General features: G+C 46.2%; 1 protein-coding gene across 1 annotated transcript; it reads left to right on the forward strand.

The window, feature by feature from the left end:
• The first annotated feature begins 5,244 nt into the window (after positions 1–5,244).
• Positions 5,245–6,459, forward strand: FAM170B (family with sequence similarity 170 member B). Its single transcript, XM_079899721.1, is given in 2 exon segments — positions 5,245–5,866; positions 5,870–6,459. Coding segments are annotated over 2 exon segments (780 nt in total). The 5' UTR covers positions 5,245–5,611; the 3' UTR covers positions 6,395–6,459.
• Positions 6,460–20,402: the final 13,943 nt, after the last annotated feature.

Raw genomic sequence — 20,402 nt, forward strand, 5'->3', positions numbered from 1 at the left:
CCTCCTAATTCCTGCCTGTACTTCATCTAACCCCTTGGCGTCTCTACCTCCCTCTGAATATGTGGTTAATTGTGTCTCCCTGGTGGGATTGTTGAGAGGGTTAGAAGGAACATATGCACATTCTGGGGCAAAAAGGAACTGACCCAAGTAACTTTGGAAAATGATGTTTTCAACTAGAAACTATAAGGCTAAAGGCAAAAGGAACTGTGTGTAAAAACTGTACTCTAGTTGGTAAAGTAGTTTCCCAAGGGCTAACAACTTTGAAGCTGTTATACCTGCATACTGGGGTTGAACAAGTGGGTAAATGGACAGTGGGTGGTGGGAGCCTTCCTCCCAGGTAGTGCTGGGGGCCAGCGCTCAGCTGGGCCAGGATGGTGCACTGCAGTCCAGACGCTGGCCGGTGAGCTGTCTCACTAGAACATACTTAAACATTGCATTGAAAATCAAAGTCTGCTGAGTAACAGATTGCCCCCAGATTAGTGTGTGAATCTATGCTCCCAGTTTCTGAGGGTCAGGAATTCAGGCAGGAGATGGCGGAATTCAGAGGTGGTGGCTTACCTCTGCCCTGAGATGCCTGGGGCCCCAGCTGGAAGATTCAAAGGCTGGAAGTTGGAATCATCTGAAGGCTGGTTCATTCACATGTCTGATGGCTGGCTAGGACCTTTGCCGGAACTGTTGGCTGGAACACCTCTATGTGGCCTGGGCTTCCTTACAATGTGGTGGCTGAGTCCAAAGGAGAGTGGAGAGAGAGAGAGAGAGACAGAGAAGGAACCCAGAGGAAGTCATATTGTCTTTTATGACCTAGCATTGAAAGTCTCCAAGCCTCACTCCTCTACATTCTGTTGGGGGAGGTAGTTAAAAAGTCCACTCTGGTTCAGGAAGAGGGACCCTGTCTCTCGATGGAGGACTGTCCACTTCACACTGTAAGAAGAGCACATGGGATGGGAGCACTGGTGTGGTCATTTTTGGAAAATACCTACCATCTCCCGTAGCCCCTCCTAATTTTCCCCTTCCCTGAGGTCACCACTGTTCCCAGTGAGGTGTGATTATCTCAGCTGTGTCTTTGCATTCATAGACAGTATAGACTTGGTTTAGGGCTTTTGGGGGAGGGGATACATATTTAGTTTTTATATAAGTGGAATTCTCTTACATCTTGTTTTTTTCACTTAACATGGATTTACTTACTAGTACATGCAGATCTCTTCATTGCAGTATAGTCTTCCACAGTTTGGTTATGCTGTAATTTATTTAACTACTTCTTTATTTGGATGGCTCTTTGAAAAGTTTCCTTTTATTTTCTAGTATGGATAATACTGTAATAAATATTTCTCGATGTGCTATTTCACCCACATACACAAAATGTGAACGTTTCCCAGGAAGGAGGTGTTAAGTAAATTGCTGAGTTGAAAGAGCCCACTTTTTTTTTTAATATTTATTTATTATCATTTTTATTTGGCTGAATTGGGTCTTCATTGCTGCACCGCAGGCTTTCTCTAGTTGCAGAAAGCAGGGGCTACTGTTCGTTGGTGCACGGGCTTCTCATTGCATTGGCTTCTCTTGTTGCGGAACACGGGCTCTAGGCACGCAGGCTCAGTAGTTGTGGCTCACGGGCTCTAGAGTGCATGCTCAGTAGTAGTGGGGCATGAGCTTAGTCGCTCTGCGGCATGTGGCATCTTCCCAGACCAGGGTTCGAACTCGTGTCGCTTAGACTGGCAGGTGGATTTTTAACCACTACGCCACCAGGGAAGCCCTGAAAGAGCCCACTTTGAATTGTAATGGGTGCTACCAAATTTCCTTTGAGAGAGGCAAGTCATGCACTTACCAGTAGAGTGTAAACGTGTTCATTTCCTTTTGTTCTCACCAGTACTTAGCAACTGTCAATCTTTTAAATTCTTGCTTGCCTTGTGGATGAAAACAATATACTATATAGCATGTGTTTTTAATTTGTAGTTTCCTTCCTAGAGTTAGGCTGAACATCTTATATGCTTATCAGCCATCTGCCCTTGTTCTCCTGGGAATTGCCTGTTCATTTCCTTTACTGAACTGTTCATTTCAGTTTTACTGAAAAGCAGAGAAATGCAAATGTAAACAGTGAGATTTTTTCTTTAGCAATGAAATTAAAAAACATTGACATGTATACACTGATGTGTATAAAATTGATGACTAATAAGAACCTGCTATATAAAAAAATAAATAAAATAAAATTCAAAAATTAAAAAAATAATAAAAAAGATGACAAAGATTCTCAGTGCTTGTGATTGATACATTTAAGTTTAGAAAAGCCACCCTATAATTACAAATGTTAACTTATATTTTCTTTCTAAACATTTTAAATTAAAAAGCAACCCCAGAGCCGTGAAAAATAGTCTTAGTTGTCTTATATGAGGTGATACCAAAGTTGATTTTTTTTAAAATGAATAAAAGTTTTCAGCATCATTTTTTTTTCTCCCAGACTTTTGTTATTTACTTTATCTCTTAAAAATTCAAATACGTCATGTGATCTTTTTCTGGACTACCTTTGTCTTCCATTGATCTATTTAATTTTTGTGCTAGTACCCCTTGTGTAAAGGCAAGTCTCTTAATTTATTAGGCAAGAAAGAATACATTTGCAGTGTTTCCTCTTCCTGCCAGAGAACATTGTCTCTTTGTAGGTGCAAGTGTGACTTTCCATTGCTCAATAAAGCTCTGTGGTATTTTGCTTTACATAGTGGCTTCTAGTTCTGGAGAGGAGTATATTCCTAGATGCTGGCTGTGCCGGTGGTGTTGGTGTTGATTTCAGGATATTGGGATTGTTTTCAATCTATCACCTTTCGAGCTGTTGAGAATTTGAGATCCAGAGGAATCGAGTTGGTGAGACTGAGCAGGGGTTGGGGGGGTATGGGGAGAAGTATTCTGGAGGAAGTGTCTTCGCATCCTAAGACATCCTGGAGCAGAGAGAGATGGCAAGCTGGAATATGTGCCAGAGTGATTGTGTGTGGAGTGAGGTTTGTGCAGGTGGAGAAGCAGGAGGGGACTCCGAGTTGTGGGGTGAGAACCAGCCTGCCTTGGGGCTACAGGGATCTGAGGGGTAGAAAGAAGGCAGCTCCGCTAGGCAGGCAGGCCCCTGTCAACTCATCCAAATACTGTCCAACGTGTTCATCATTTATTTATTCATTAATCTGACAATTATCTCTAGAATACTTGTTAATGTGTCAGTGTATTCCAGATGCTAGGGATATAGAGGAGGAAATGAATGACGTCTCTCTCCTCCTGGAGCTGACATTTAGGAAGAAGTAGATGAATGCAGGGAAGTTGTTATGTATATACATGCATGTGTTATAGAGTCTGAGGGTGATGGATGCTAGGTGGCTCTGATAGGTGCTGTTTCAGCAGAGATTGCAGTGACAGAGTGAGCCATGCGGGCCCTAGGGGAGGGCACTCCTGGCAGAAGGTAGGGCAAATGCAAAGCCCAGAGGCAGGAGCATCCCTGGTATGTTTGAGTCCCTGGAGCTGAGCGAGGGTGAGCACAGAGAGGGGGGACTTGAGGAGGTGCCTGGGAACGCAGGCCACGGAGCTCCAAGAGCCCTAATGAGGCAGCAGTGGCGACTCTGGAGTGGTGGGGGGGAGGCAAGATTTCAGGTCACGTGCTGCTGCCACAGTTCAAGGTAGGCCCACTTTGATGTTGGGTGATGATAGTACGTGTGTGAGCATGTATGTGGTTAAGTGAATATGGTCTGAATCTGTATGTGTGTGTATGTTTCTGCATGTTTAAATGTGTGTTTATGTATGTTTGAGTGTATGTGTGCCTGAGTGATTATGTGTGTGTCGGTATGAGTATACGTGTGTTCACATGTGTGTAAGTGTCTATGTGTGTGTGTTTAGGTGTTTGTGTCTATTTGTGTGTACATGTGTTTATATGTGTGTGTCTGTGCTTTATGTTTGAGTCCCTGACAATACACAAAGCAGGAAAGGTCCCGACAGGGAATGAGATCCTGGTGGGGAGCCTCTCTTGGCATCCTGGCTGGGTCTCTGTCCTTGCCATGGGTCACAGAACAGACCAGTGTCACTGATGAGGTCACAGAATAAAGCCAGGATCCTAGTGACCACGGACGCCTAGAGGCCACTCGGCCTGGGGCCAGCGGAGGGCTTCAGCACTGCCCGAGCCAACTCTCACCCAACAGCTGGAGCTCTGAGTCCCTGGGCACTGGTGTCATCATGAAGCGTCACTTCACGGACCATAGGGGAGAACAGTCACCAACGGACGGGACCGTCCTCAGCCTGGCCAGCCCAGGGTCCATGAGGGAGAGCGTGGAAGTGCACTGGTCATGTAGCTCGAAAGAAGGGGTGTGGCTGATGTGTCCCTGAGAGGGTGGTCCTGGAGGGGATGGGGAGGGGAGGGCACCAGATTGTCACCAAAGTGCTTTGTTGACCATAAAAATGGACGTGGGTCTGACTGAGGCCGCTGTTGTGAGCACATGAGGTGATTTCAGAAGGTATGAGGATGAAATCCTAAAATGTTAGTCATATATTTTAATGTGCTTTGAAAAAAACAATTGACATGTCAGTTCTGTGATTTCAGCAGTGATGTAAAAAATTCCTTTATAATAAATAGATTAAAGTTAATCTAGAACATCAATTTGAAATGACCATGGGCAGCCCCTAAGGGTCACACCGGCTCTTGGGACTGAGTGAGCGGCACCAGCTCTGGCTCCATCAATCATTTCAATGCTCTGTGTCTCAGTTTCTTACTTTGTCAAAAATCATAACAATGGAATTTCTTAGGTTTTTTTTTTTAATATTAAATGAGTTAAAATGTGGCAAGCACTTAGCACTTATATGGTGACGGGATCCAATGGATGTTCAAGAAAAGGGTGAGATGCCCCTGGGGGAAGACGAGACATGTTACAAATGCCAAGGGGAAGGTTGGGCTGAGTGGCCTGGCCAAAGCACTTCCCAAGTCTGGTTTCCTAAACTGGCTTTACTGAGCTGTGATTTAAATACACAAACCTCACCGATTTTGTGTACAGTTTGAAGAATTCTGACATGTACACATTTGTTTAACTACCACAAAGATCATGATGCAGAATACTTTCATCACCCTCTGAAAGTTCTTAGTGACCCTTTGCAGTCAGTTGCCCTGCTGCCCTTAGCTTCCGGTAACCCCTGTTCTGTTCTCTCTCCCTATAGTTTTGCCTTTTCTAGAATGTCATCTAAATGGAATCAAATACTCTATGACCTTTTTACCTGAGTTCTTTCATTTAGCAGAATGCATTAGAGACTCGTCCATGTTTCGCATGTAACAGTAGTTTATTCCTTCTTATCAACAAAGAGGGTTGCCCTGTGTGGGTAGGTGTCCCACAGTCTGTATTCAGCAGTTGATGGCCTTTTCGGGTTTAGTCGAGTGCTTGGATATTACATTCATACATTATTTGATCCCCGTCATCACATCCATAACTTTAAGGTATATCTGTTTATACATTTGATCTTTATCCTCGCCCCAAGAGAAAGGCATTTCATCCCCACTTTATGGGGAAACAGGCACAGGGAGCAGAAAGTACCTGCCCAGGGGCCCCTGGAGCCTGCATCCTTTCAGAGACCTGAGGTGGGTTGTGGCACGGATGCCTCAGTACCGATGAAAATGTCCTTCCGCCTCCCAGGGACCTCTAAGAGAGAGGAGCTGTCTCCGCGGCCCGGCCTGGCCGTTTCCCACGAGGAGGACATCTACTTCTCGGGCAAGGGTCGGGGCATGCTGGGCTGGAGCAGCTCGCCATCGTCCCGGCCCTCCTCCGAGTATCAGTCCTACTCCCAGTACCAGTCTTGCTCTTCCAGCACGTGTGGTGGCGAGGACACTGCCCGGCAAAGCATGTGCGCCTTCTACACCCATGTGTAGACCGTGCAGGGTGTGGCCGTGGCCTGGGAGACCGACTGTGGCTTTGAGCCGGTCAGTCGGCAGCCCCGCATCCACGAAGCAGAGTTCATCAAGAGGCAGAGGCGGAAAGGCTCCTCCTTTGAGATGGCTTCCAACACCGACCTGCGCTGGGAACTGGAAGATGGCAAGAACAACACCTGCCCAGAGCCGGACGACACGGAGCTGCTGGTGCCCCTGGAGTGCTGTCTGCAGGAGCTGCGGGCCACCCCGGACTGGCTGGTCACCACCAACCACGGGCTGCGGTGTGTGGCCTGCTGCCGGGTCTTCCCCACGCTGGAGGTGCTGCTGGAGCACGCCCAGTATGGCATCCAAGAGGGCTTCAGCTGCCAGATCTTTTACGAGGAGTTGCTGGAGAGAAGGTGGGCCCGGGGCCAAGTGCAGGAGCAAGTGCCAGAGGGGGAGGGACAGAGCACTTCGGACAGGAGTGAAAGTCCAAGACCCCACGTCAAGCTGCTTCCGTCACAGTCACGGTCAGAGAAGCAATGAGCTGGAGGTGATGTGCCCCGCCCTGCGCTCACCTCCGGCACCGCAGCTGCTCCTTTCCCGGCCATCAGGACCACAGCCACGGGTGCAAGGAGAGAGGATGAGGGCCGGGGAAGGAAGCGTGCCGAGATGGGAGGGCCGTGAGAAGGGACGGGGGACGCACCCTCCAAAGGGCACAGCGTTTCAGCTAGAGTCCATTTCAAAACCCGAATCAAGTGTTTCTGACGGTGGGTGCAAGACCTGAAGCCTGCAAGCGTGTGGCCAAGGCAATTCTTATTTTTTCTGGTGGGTCTAGCGGGCGTGACTCATAGGAGAGCCAACTGCAAATGAAGCATCAGCCCTATTTTTTTCATTGTTAGGAACTCATCATAGGCCCTAGTTCTATGTCTTATTTTAATGGGATTAAACTTGAATAACTCAAAGTTTAAGGCAATGACTAACTGAGTGAATCATGTTATTGGACCCACCGGCAATTGCCATTTCTGAAGGTTACACACTGGCACGGACATCCCGAGACAGCAGGTTCCCAGGGGCAGAGATGGGGGCTGGGTAAGTCCTGCTGATGCATGAGTTCAGATATGTCAACTCTGTTTTAAAATGTTGCTACAGAATTTTTCTTTGCCCTTACAGGGGGCTGCGTTCATTCAAGAAAATACATGGATGGCCCACTGTGTGTTAGGCATACTGATGAGACATGTACCCCAATCGTGCAGTGAGAGGCAGGTAAGACAGACAATTGCAAGCCAAGGGGATGAATCACCTAAAGGAGGCTTGGGGAGCCCAGCGGAGGGCCCCCAAACTCATGCTGATTGTTGAGGAAGGAGAACGTTCCAAAGAGGTAGGTGTTCACAAAGGCTGGGAGGACAGGTAGAATTAGTGAGAACCAGGAGTTTTCTTCAGAGTCATTAAAACTAAGAAAGATTGTTTCTAGGAGCGGGTGAGCCATGTTAAAAGTGAGAGTGAGTGGGAGTGAGCTGAGGGTAAAATGTTTGCTTTCATTTGGCACATGGAGGTTGCTGATGGCTGTGATGAGAGCAGTGCCAGGGACTGAGGGTGGCAGAGGCCAGGCGGGCATGGGGCAGTAGTGGGCACACAAAGAACCACTGGACACAAACATTAGACAGCTCTGCTGGCAAGCTTGTCTGAAAAGGAAAGCAATGATGGCTTAGCTGGACAAGAGGAGACTACACAAAGGCAAAGGTGGGGAGAGAGCACGTTTATTTGTAGTGAGAACGATCCGAAAGAGAGAGGGAGGCGGAGAATGCAAGAAAAATGGGGAAAGAAGAGCCAACTAAGAGGAGGCTGGATCCTGACCAGATACGGAGAAACCAGCCCCTGACGAGAGAAACTTCATGTTCTCTGTCGTAGGTAGGTGGGAAGTTAGGTCAAGTAGGGTTTGGGAGCCAAGAGGACGGAACTTGAATTTTTTTCCCCTGAAAACTGCAAGGAGCTCCTGAGGAATTTTCAGCAAATCAGGTTGGCCTTTGTGAAAGATCTCTGTGGTGAGCAGGGTCAAGAATGGATGAGAGAGCATCACTGGTGCCAAGGAGCGCAGTTGAAGAGCTGTAGGCAGGGTGAGTTCAAAGAGATTTAGGAGATGCAAATCACAGGTTTGGGCTAGTGTTTGATGAGAGTGGTAAGAGGAAGTTGTCCACAACAACTTCCAAGTTTTTTTTTTTTTTTTTTTTTTTTTTACCTGAGTGGTTGGTGAATGTGGGTTCCATTTTGGAGCACCAAAGGACAAGATTTGCTGGGATGCCCATGAGCCCACTTTTAAATAAGCCCGGTTCATGATAGAAGCCTTTGGAAGGGAGCTAGTTAGAAGGATCTGGGGCTTTGAAGAGTGTTAAACGGGATAGAGATAGATTTGTGGTCATCTGTGTGTGTGTGGTTACCATGGCCCTTTCCGTGGCCTGGTGTTAGATGCATTCTCTGTACCAGTCCCAGTGCAGCAGAAGCTATGGGATCATTTTGGAATGGATGTCAACCGTGGGGATGATATTGCAGCACCATTTTCAAGATGCAGCAGAGTCACAGACTTTCTCAATTCACTGTGAATAGGGCTGGAGGACCTTCAGGAAGAAAAGAAAGGATAGGACAATGGTCCAAACTTTGTCAAGCTCTTCTGAGAAGAGCTGTGTGGTGTTGGAGGGAGCTCAGTAGGCAGGTAGAATCCAAGCACTATCTAAGGGGAGAGGAGGCAGCTGAACCAGAAATAGTGAGCACTGGTGAGGAGGAGAACATTTCTATTTAGAAATCAGTTGCAGAGCGAACAAAATGAGGCATGGCATCTAAGCTCTGGAATTTCAGCCTTTAAAAGACAAGTGTATTTATGTGTTAAACATGGATATTCTAAGGACCAAGCATTGTTCTAAACACTTCATGAATAATAAGTCATGTAATGCTCTCCACAAACCAATGAGGTGGGTCCTAGGATTAGTCCTGTTTTATAGGTGGGTAAGCTAAGACCTTGTCAAGGTCATAGAGCTGGTGTACAGCAGAATCAGTCTTCACACCCAGGCAGCCTGGTTCCAGAGCCTACACTCTAACCATCACACGAAGAAGCAAAATTTTAACATAAAGACAGATGCGAGATATTCAGAATAGCAAACATGTCAACTCCACAGGTTGTATTTTCTTTAGATTAAGCAGTAGCAGCTGCAGACAGGGGGAAAGATGATGGGCATTAAGGACAAATGAAAGATGACAAGAACATTGGGGAAACAAATTTTTAATGTAGAGGATAACTTCAGCTGACATGGATGGAGGAAGGAGGGGATAAAATTGTTCTTCAGATAGTGACTTATTTTTAAAACATATCTCAAACTCAGCTGAGGTAAGTATTCATTCATGGTTTAAACTCATCACTTTGTAGAGACCTGGGACCTCCACCAAATAAGACAAGGATCAGGGTGAGTAAGGGGAACCTTTCCAAAGGATCAAGGGACCTCAAACATTTCAGATCTTGAACCACTTTACACCCTTTATTTTCCCAAACTACAGAAAGAGATGGAACTTATTTTATGAAATTTACAGAAATGTGACAACAAAGCCTGACAAAGATGGCACTAAAAGAGTAAACAATATATTGATCTCACTTATAAACACAAAACGATATCTAATCAAATTTATAGAGTGTGAAAATAACAATTCACCATGATTTGAGTTTGGGCATCTCATGACTGTAAAGACAGAAATTGTTAAATCTAACAATACTTCATATTGAAAGAAGGATCTTATGATAGTCTTAGTAGATATTAAAAAGAAAAATATTCAAAAATAACCCCATACATTTATGGTCAATTGTTTTTCACCTATGGTGCCCAGATAATTCAACAGGGGAAAGAATAATCTTTTCAGCAAATGGGCTGGGACAACTGGATATCTGTATGCAAAACAGTGAAGCTGGCTTTCTACCTCATACCACATATACAAATTAAAATAAAAAAGATCTAAATGTAAGAGTTAAAACTATAAAACTCTTAGAGGAAAACAGAGGTGTAAATCTTCATGACCTTGGATTAGGCAATGATTTCTCTTAGATATGACACCAAAAGCACAAGCAAACAAAAATTATATAAATTGGGCTCCGTCAAAATGAAAAACTTTTGTGTTCAGAGGATACTATTAAGAAAGTGGAAAACAATCCACAAAATGGGAGAAATAGTTGCACATCGCATATCTGATAAAAGTCTGGTATCCAAAATATGTAAAGAACTCTTACAACTCAACAATAAAAAACAAGTATCCCAATTTAAAAATGGGTTAAAGATTTGAAAAATATTTCTTCAAAGGAGATATACAAATGACTAATAAGCATATGAAAATATACTCAACATCATTTGTCTTTAGGGAAATGCAAATCAAAACTACATGAGAAACCCACCAGGATGGCTATAATAAAAAAGGACATAATAAGAAGAGTTGGTGAGGATGTGGAGAAATTGGAACCCTCATACAATGCTGGTAGGAATGTAAAATGGTGTAGCCACTTTAGAAGACATTCTGGCAGTTCCGTAAAAAGTCAAAAATAGAGTTACTAGACAGCTCAGCAATTCTGATAATTGAAAACAAATGTCCACGCAAAAACCTGTACATGAATATTCATAGCAACATTATTTCTAATACAAAAATGTGAAAACAACCGACATGTCCATCAAGTGATGAATGGATAAACAAAATTATTCAGCCATAAAAAGAATTCAGTACTGATCTATGCTATAACGTGAATGAACCTTGAAAATATTATTCTAAGTGAAAGAAGCCAGACACAAAAGGCTACAAAATGCATTATTCTATTTATATGAAATTTCCAAACAGGCAAATTTATAGAGACAAAGCAGATTGATGGTTGCCTGGGATTCAGGGAAAGGAGAGGAATGAGAAGTGACTGCTAATGGATATGGGGTTTCTTCTTGAGGTGATGAAAGCATTCTGAAATTAGATAGCAGTGATGATTACACACTTTGTGAATAGACTCTAAACCACTGAATCGCATGCTTTAAAGAGCTGAATTGTATGGTATGCAAATTATATCACAATTAAAAATGTAGTAAATACAACAATAATTCCTATATTATTTTTAGAACTAAGGATAGAAATTTTCTTCAGATGAGATAAAGTATTTATCTTAAACCAAGTAGCAAAAAATCTACAAGTGTTCCCACTGAAATCAGGTAAAACATGGCATCTATTACAATTTTTTATTTAACATCATTCCGGAGGTTACAACCAATTCAATAAAACATGAAACAGCAATGTTATATATAATGGACAGAAAATTCTGTTCGTTTTTTTAGAAAAAGACAATATACTTACCTTGGAAACTCAAATGAATTTCCAAAAAAAAGAGGTAATCGAAGGATTGAGACAAAATATATATCGAAAGATTTCCTATGTACTAAATGTGACTGATTAGGAAATAACATGGAAAATATTCCATTCACTAGATACACAGATATTCTTGGAAATATTGCAAGTGCAATGAAACATCAAAGTGATTATCTCCAGTTGATAATTGTTGATAAATTTTGGTTTTCCTGTAACATGCAGTATTCTTTGTTTTCCATTTGAGGAAGCATGGCTTTTATAATAAAAAGGCAATAAAACATTTAATCAAACATTACCTGAGGTTAGAAGTGACATGTCCACATTTGTGTCCACATTTGTGGTCTATTGACCACATTCTGAGAAGCCCAGCTCTTGACATCTTAATCCTTGGCTCTTCTGAATCAAATTAGCTTTGATTTTAAGAGGACTTTATAATGAATGAGGACCCAGCCAACTCAAGAGAGTTAAATTACAAAGCTCTTTTTGTGGTGTGTCCTCATTTCTTATAAAGGTTGAAAGCTGTGAGTGAGAGGGAGATCTCATGAGAAAACTGTGGTGGGAGCTCAACAGCAAGAAAGGGTAAAAGATAGTGAAACTGGGAAGAAAACAAGATCATGAAAATGGGACTTTGCAGGGAGACAGAAGGGGAAAGAGAGAAAGGGCAGATGTTAAGGAGGATACTTCGACAGGGGAATGTGACGTCACAAAGGTGGTCCAGGTATGAGGCTTGGGTGGGGGAAGATGAGGGTCCATCAAAGATGTCAGAGTCCTGACTGACCTTTCCATGGGAGTCTCTGAGGTGCTCAGCTATGGATGCTGTCATGGGCTGAATTGTGTCCCCCTCCCCCAAATTTAAAGGTTGAAGTCCTAACCCCTAGTACCTCAGAATGTGACCTTATTTGGAGATAAGGTGTTTAAAGAAGTAAGTAAAGTAAAACAAAGTCATTATTAGGCTGGGCTCTAGTCCAATATGACTGATGTCTTTATAAGAAGAAGAGATTAGGACACAGACACACACAGAAGAAAGACCACAAAATGAAGACACAGGGAGAAGACAGCCATCTGCAAACCAAGGAGTGAGGCCTCCCAAGACACTAACCCTGCAGACGTCTTGATCTTGAACTTGTCCTCCAGAGCTGGGAGATAATACATGTCTGTGGCTTAAGCCCCCCTGTCTGCAGTGTCTTGTTATGGCAGCCCTAACAAATGAATACAGATGCTGAGGTGGCAGCCAGTAAGGCTTGAGGAGTCCCTGTTTCTGGTGGGGAGGCTTCCGGGTCTCAGGCCCTCAGGAGGGCAAGCACACAGTGAGTGCTTAATCAGTATTTTGTCGATTTATATGCCCAGAATGGCATGACTGAATTTGGGACCCAGAGGCTGACTTTTGGCAAATACGGAGTGGGATTACTGGCCCTGAGCACTCAGAGTGCTTTGGGCTCCCATCAGAGGGGATCTGGTGTGTGTGTGTGTGCGTGGTGGCATGTAGGTTGGTTAAGAGAATACAGTATGTTCCGTTCCATTCTCTTCTAAGTCTCTACTGCTTCCCCTGTCAGTGAGACTGACGGGAAGCCCCCACCTAGAAATGAGCTGGGCCAGGGATGATAAGGACCAAGATGTGCTGAGCTGTAGGCAGGACGGAACAAGAGTTCACAAAAACAGTTCATGAAAATGCCATGTCTCGAGCTCAAAGCACGGCGCCAGGAGCCAGACCCTGTGTGTACACGTAAGCACGTGTGTGTGCATTTGTGTGTGAGTATGTGGTATGTGCTGCTGTGCACTGGGCCGTGCTGTGCCTGGCTGGGGTGCAGCACAAGGACCTGCAGAGAAGGTCCATGAATGATGCTCTAACCCCTGAGGGCTTTTTTTTTTAACATCTTTATTGCGGTATAATTGCTTTACAATGGTGTGTTAGTTTCTGCTTATAACAAAGTGAATCAGTTATACATATACGTATGTTCCCATATCTCTTCCCTCTTGCGTCTCCCTCCCTCCCACCCTCCCTATCCCACCCGCTCTGCTGCCGGACTTCCTGCAGCCCCTCCCAGGGCACACCCAGGAACTGCAGTGTGAGGTACCATCAATCTTAGGAGAAGAAAGTGAGAATTCCCTACAGCAGTATTTTGCAAACTTGAATACTATCCTTTGACAGGCCAAGAACAGGCCCCGGTTGACTTAGTTATTGCTGCTTACACAATGACTTAAACAACACAAATATTCAAGTTTATAAGTTCCTTGATAACCATAAAAATAAAAACACATTTACACATTAAATACAAACACAATTACAACAGCAATAAAACTCAAACCAACAACATTAATTTTATGTCACTGCTGAGCTTGGTGTTTGCAAAAACAAGTTGCTTCCTAAATGAATATGGGACTGAATACAAGGTAGATTCTTCTGGGGCTGATGGGTTCTCACTGCAGCATGCTAAGATGACACAATCTCCCAGTGTGGACAGTATGTAAAGCTATACCATCGGAGATCATCCCATTGCCAATGCAGGAAAGACACAGAGATGATTGATGGCCAGTGTCTTGTATTAGGTATCAGAGAGTCCAGCAGGGACATTTACGATGCTGTGTGTAGAGATTTGTATAGGAAACCGTGGGGGCTCTGAAGAGGGGACCTAACTCAGCCTTTGGGGGCTTGGAAGGCTTCCTGGAAGAGGTGATACCGCTTCAAGCAGAGTCTTGAAAGGATAGAAACCCAGCACCCCCCTGAAGGGGCAACTAGCCCAAACATCCCAAACTGAGCTAGGACTGGGGCTCTGCATTTCTAGAATAAAGGCTATCACTATAAAGAAGGAAAAGAGGGTTTCTTTTGCCCTCTAGAGAGCTCATCCCTTTGTCCCCATGATCTTCTCTTCAGGCAATTAACAGTTGAGCAATTTCATCATCAGAGAGCCATTCATTGACTTAAGACTTGTCCTCGTCTATTTTAATTACAATATCCTTGGAAAGCGCGCACACTAAGACAATATCAGCCTTTTACGTGAATTATTTCACCAGTTAGCTAGAGGTTCAGAGAAAGTCCCTGAGGGAATGGGAATGGAGTTAGGGCAGGGCTGTGGCAGAGAAGTGGGACCAGATCTTGGAGCTCACCTGCGGAGGGGTGGGTGCCAGGAAGAGGGAAATGTACCCTGAAGATGTCTTGTATCTCTCATCCGTCCGTGTGTGGAGTGGGGTGCATGTGACTGTGCCCTCAGGGGAGTAAAAGGGTAGGTAGGGTGGGATGTCTTCTCACTCACCTCTGAAGGAGGTTACTCTAGATGCTGCGCAAAGCACTAGCTTCTTGCATCTTGTCCTCATCCAGACAGGAAGGCTGGGAGGTACAACCTGGCCTGCCCGAGATAGAGGCTGGCTGAGCTATCAGCCAGGCTTCCCTTTTGACCAGCCCTGGCTCGATTTGGGCCAGTATTTTGGAGGAGCCTGAGCAGTCCTGACTCTGATTTTACTGGACTCAGCACTCCTCTGCAGAGGCAGAGAGGAAAGCCAGGCTGGCCGTGAGAGACTGGGCTGAAAGATGCCTAGTCCAAGAACAGCATGGTGACCTGGAGCTGCTGGAAGACAATCAACAGCCAGTTTTTCTTGGACATGACTCTGAATCTTGTGCACCCTCTTCTCACAAAGCCCCAGAAGCCCTTGGTTGCCCCGGTGACTGCGTCAGTGACTTCCCATCGCTCTCTCTGTTTCTAAAGTGCGCGTGATGATTGGCATTTTGCGTGGACTGTTATTTCCCAGGCAGGACTGCCCAGGGCAATGTAGGGCATTCATGTCATGGCCCCTGCCTCTGAATGACAGTAGTTCATCCACCCCTCAAATCATTGTGACAATCAAAAATGTCCCACACATTTCCAAAGACCCCCTGGGGGTCCAAGCTGCCTACTGAAGGTTGTCTCTCCAAGGACAGCCTCTGCCAACCTCTAGCACTGACCTTTCCTTGTTTGATTAACCCAAAGTAATAAGTACCCACAGGGCACAGGGGATGGAGCAGGGAGATCAGGATGGGCTCACCCATGTGGGGATGATGGGGTGCTGAGGGGGTGGGTGCTGGCATGAGAGCTGCTCCCAGCTCCAGATCTCTGTGGCCCAATAAAGGCTGCTAGTTAGGAACATCTGAAATGCACGAGAGGAGAGAAGTATCTTCTCCCAGACTCCCAGGCTATGTTTTTCAATCCCAGGCTAGGGTGAGTGAATGAAGAATTTTCTTGGTTCTCTTGTTGCCTTTGTTTGGGGATAGGCTGTCCCTCTCCGTGATAGCTGACGTTGGTGGCTGAGTCTCTATTCTCCTGGCTCTGTATCCCCATCTCGATTTGTCAGCCGCCTTCCTCAGCTCCCTCTTTGGCTGCCTCCTTCTTTCCTCCTCCTCCCTTCTTCCCTGCTGTTATGGGCTGAATTGAATCTCCCCCAGAATTCACATGCTGAAGTCCTAAACCCTAGCACCTCAGACAGTGACTGTACTCGGAGATAGGGACTTTAAGGAGGTAATTAAATGAAAATGAGGTCAGTAGGGTGGGCCCTAATCCGATATGACTGGTGTCCTCATAAGAGAAGATTAGGACATAGACACACAAAAAAGAAAGACCAGGTGAAGACACAGGGAGAAGATGGCCATCCACAAGCCAAGGAGAGAAGCCTCAGAGGAAAGCAAACCTGCTGACACCTTGATCTCAGCCTTCTAGCCTCCAGAACGGTGAGTACAATACATTTCTGTGGTTTAAGCCCCCCCAGTTTGTGGCACTTTGTTACGGTAGCCCAAGAAACAGCTTCCTTTCTTTCTCCTTCGCCCCTGAGATATATATTGATGGCCCGCCATGCACTGGGCACTGTGCAGGAATGGGTTTTCTAGGGCTCAGTACTCAGCCCTTCTCTTGTCTCAGATCCTGGACAATGACACTTGTTTTCAAGGTATCTCACATTGGCTTGAGTCAATTGTCTTTCCTTTTTCTCTACCCTCACTGGGAGTTATAGACTCTGAAATTCAACATTTCTCTTGGATTATTGTCAATAGCATTGGAGATATTAGACTCAACGTAGCCCCTGCCTCCAAACCTAGTGGTGCCTCCTCTGTGATGCCTGGGGGACCCTTGCAACATCTCTCCTCCTTCACTGATGGCAACCACCATCATTGGGATGAAGTACAAACTCCTGGATCTGCCATTTGCGGGGCCGCTAGGGCTTTGTTCCTGCCTGTCTCTCCATCCACATCTCACTCCCCAGACTCAACTGGTCTTTTAGGCCCCCAGAAGCCACCTTCAGGACTTGAAAGTCCTGCGTCCTTTAGCCTCTGTGCTTTGGCACATGTTCCCTTGCCTGGAACAGTCCATCACCCGCTGCTGGCGGGACTCTCCCAGCATCCTTTAATTTTCAGTTCAAGGGCTGCTTTCATGGTAGATGTTGCCAGCAGGACTATAGGAAGAGGAAACAGGCATGGGCTCTGTTGTGATCAGTGATATAGATGACCTGTCCAGTTCCCAATCCCACCCTCTTTCCAGTCCCTTCCATCTGGAGACTTCTAGAATCTGCGGGCTGTTTCTTTCTGCATCCAGCCTGCAGAGCCTGACAACCAAGCTGACGATCACTGCTAAGGTCATGGAATGACCCAAACTTATATACTATAGCTTTGGAGAAGCTATTTCTATCTAGATGTACTGCCAGCCTCATGGCTTCATATTTCCTTACCTTTAGGGAAAAACCAGTGCACTCCACACCCCTTCCCTAGTTGTGCATGGGAAAGATGCTGCAGGTTTCATGAAAGTTCCACCATTGCTGGCTGATGGCTGCTGCTTCTGATTGGATGGATGCGTCCTCTGTAACCATGATCTCTTCTTTCCTATCCTCCCTCCATCAGTCACAGCTGAAACCCTTTCTGTCCGGAGTGTACTCTTTGTTCACTCCCTATTGGTGATAATTCAAGCATGCAACTAAGTGCTTTTGGCTCCAGAATGCCTGCGAGCATTAAGGAGGAGGAGACCTTAAAAATTACTTGTATAAATCCAGACTGAAAAAGCAACAGAGAAACCCACCGAACACCTTAGAAGGGGGTGTTTACTTTTCTTTTGTGCTTTTAGTTTAGGAATATACTTGCTATACACAAAATCAAGCTGATTAAAAAACCGTGCCCTCTTCTTTCATCTCAGACCAGGTTTTAGTAAACAACTGAATAATGGAAGAGGAAAAGGAGACCTCCACTCCCCAGCCTGCCATGTGATCGCAGAACACATTTATTTTGAGGGAATTTGGATTTCTAAGATTCTTTCAGTGGTGACCGATAGAATCAGGATTAGTTGAGTAGGGCCTCCGCATAGCTTAGTGTCCACCGGGACCTGGATCAACTTCAAAACAGTCTGAATGCTCGTCTAGAAACTCCAGACAGGGGGGATTTTTAGAAGAGATAACTTAAAAAAATAATTGGATTGTGTTATTCTTCTAATTTAGAACATAGACCTGATGGAGCCAGGGGTTGGACAAATAAGTTGGTGGAGGATTTTCAAATTGTCCTAAGGTTGTGAGCGAGTGAGCAGGCAGCAGCGTGAAGGTCAGTATCTGGAAGGTCTTTGCTATTGTAGTCCAGAACAACGGAAATACTGCATCTCATCTGGGTCATTGGCGGTGTCTGCCCTGGAGACTGGATGTGGTTCCCGGGTCATGCAGCAAAGGTCTTATCAAGATGGTCTGGTAGATTATTTGGGAAGGTGAAAAGTACTGAGAGAGCACACAGCTGAAAAGAGAACAACGTTACGTATCGCAGAACTGCAAGAAAAGCACTTTCCAGCCCCTAAATCTCCAGCACAGCATCAATTCTGGCAAAGAGAAACCGAGGCAAAGGGTGGGCATTTAAGACTAATGCTGAGTGGAATATCTGCTCAGTTCTGTGAGGAGAGAACGCTATTCAGAAATGATACAATGGGGGACTTCCCTGGTTGTCCAGTGGTTAAGACTTCACCTTCCAATGCAAGGGGTGTGGGTTCAATCCCAGGTTGGGGAGCTAAGATCCCACAGGCGCCTCATGCGGCCAAAAAGACAAAACATAAAACAGAAGCAATATTGTAACAAATTCAATAAAGACTAAAAAAAGGGTCCATATCCAAAAAAAAAAAAAAAAAAACAAACTTAAAAAAAAAGTGATACAATGACCAAAGCAAAAATTGGCTCCTTTAAATGTGACTGACCTGTGTAAAGGGCCCTTTCTACTTTCCACCAATGGGGAGTAAATAGCAAGCACAAAGGTTGAGGTGGGAGGCCATGGAGGACACCAAACAGTCCTGCTGCTTCCTTAGCGCCCTACCCACGTGCAGTCATGCTGACATGCCATTTTACATGTGGACAATGAGGTTCAGAGAGGTTGTATTGCCCAAGGACCCACAAGTGGCACCCAGGGTGGGATGTTTGTTGACTTTCAGAACCAGCGCTCCTCCTCTGGCATCCTCTCTCCTGTCTCACCAAGCGCTGTCTTCCATAGTCAGAATCCAAGTTCCCCGTCCAGATACTCTGTGGCCCAAGAGCCCTGGACAGGTCTCCAGTCCTCTTTGAGCCTGAGCTTACTAACCCATAAATTGGAGCCTGGGACCTCACAGGGATGGGGTGTGAGGCTTAGTTGCTCACACATGCAAAGTGGTTTCCAAGCTCTGGTCTGGAAGTCTCCCAGAAATCCAGAAATGTGTGCATTCCTGGGCTGTAGGACCCAGTTCGACATCCGTTCTTGCCCTCACTTCTTGTCCTTGGCATCAGACCCAGCAGCCTTGCAGCCAGTTCCCCGTTGGCTCCCCAGTTCCATCACCCACCTGGTGGTGAGAGGTGGGGCTGCTCCCTCCAGTCAGACTGTCTGGACAGTCAGCCCAGTCCCTGTAGGGCCCTGCTCCTTGTGAGGGTCTCCAGCTAGAAGAGCCCTAGGGAGCCCCTGGCCCCCTGGGAGTTCCTGGCATTTGGAGAGATCACAAGGGCTGTACACCCACTGGCCTGGGCTGCAGGGTGGACGTCTCCTCTGGGACGTGCCCTGGGGCTGAGCACCAGTGGGCAGCACCACCTCTGTCTCCACGCCTTCCCCATCCCCATTCACTGCTTTTAGAGAGAAGGAGAGGGTGCCATGTTCTCTTCCTCTTCCAGGGACCCCAGTCCCAATTAGGCCCCACCTTTTCTGGAACCCCACAAAGCCCTCCCCTGACAGACACGCACAAAACATACCTAATATACACTTTCTTTGCTGTAGAGATGCTGGATTAGCACATCAGTCAGGCTCAAACTTAGAAGCATGGTGAAAAGACCATTGGCTCAGAGTAATCTGGGCTGAATGGCCTTGTCATCACATCCTGGCAAGGATCAGCCCTTTCATCTCTCTGCCTCTGCTTCCTTATCTGTAATAATAAGAGTAAAGATAGGTGACATTCACAGGCCAGGGGCCAGGTGCAGTGCCGTAACTGGAAATGTCTTACTTGATCTTCAACATCCAATGAGGGACATGCCAATTTTCCCATTGTACAGGTGAAGGAAACTGAGGCACATGGAGATTGAAAAGCTGTCCCAGGGTCTCACAGTGTCGGGATTTAGTGACATGGTGCAAAGTATCTAGCCCAGGTCTGTGGCTGAGGGCACCCTAAGCAGCCATTACTGTTTATAGTGTCCACACACTCTGAACTTATCTGTGTGGACCTTCTCAATTTTCCAAGTGTCTCCGTCCCTGATACCCTCCCACCCGCATCCAAATTCAGCTGCTCCTTGGCTCCCAAAGGTCTCTGTGGAGCGACTGCAGGAGGTTCCCTGGGCAGCAGATTAGCCTTAGGTCAGGGAAGCCCCCGAATTTGGGAGTCGCCCCCCACCCTCTTCCCAACCTCCAAGACACCCTCCCCTTAGCAATAACTGGCCTGTAATACAAAGTGACCTCCAATGTCATTGCATCTAGTATGTCCTGTGTCTGAGCCATCGCCTCTCAGAACCTCAGTTTTCACATCTGTGAAATGGGGGTGGTGAAATGAGCCGCCCACAGATCACAGAGAGGATCGCTGGCGGCGGCCCGCGCTTCCGCCGCTCGGGGCGCCCAGAAGCTTTGGCCCGGCGGGGGCAGGCGGCCCGAGGGGCGGGGGCGGGGGCGGGGGCCGGGGCCGAGCCGGGGGCGGGCGCAGGGCGGGCTGCGCGGCGGTGGGGTCGGTGTGTGGGGGGGACGGGTGGGGGTTGGTTGTGG

This window comes from Stenella coeruleoalba (assembly GCF_951394435.1).
Source record: "Stenella coeruleoalba genome assembly, chromosome: 16".
Classification (NCBI taxonomy): domain Eukaryota; kingdom Metazoa; phylum Chordata; class Mammalia; order Artiodactyla; family Delphinidae; genus Stenella; species Stenella coeruleoalba.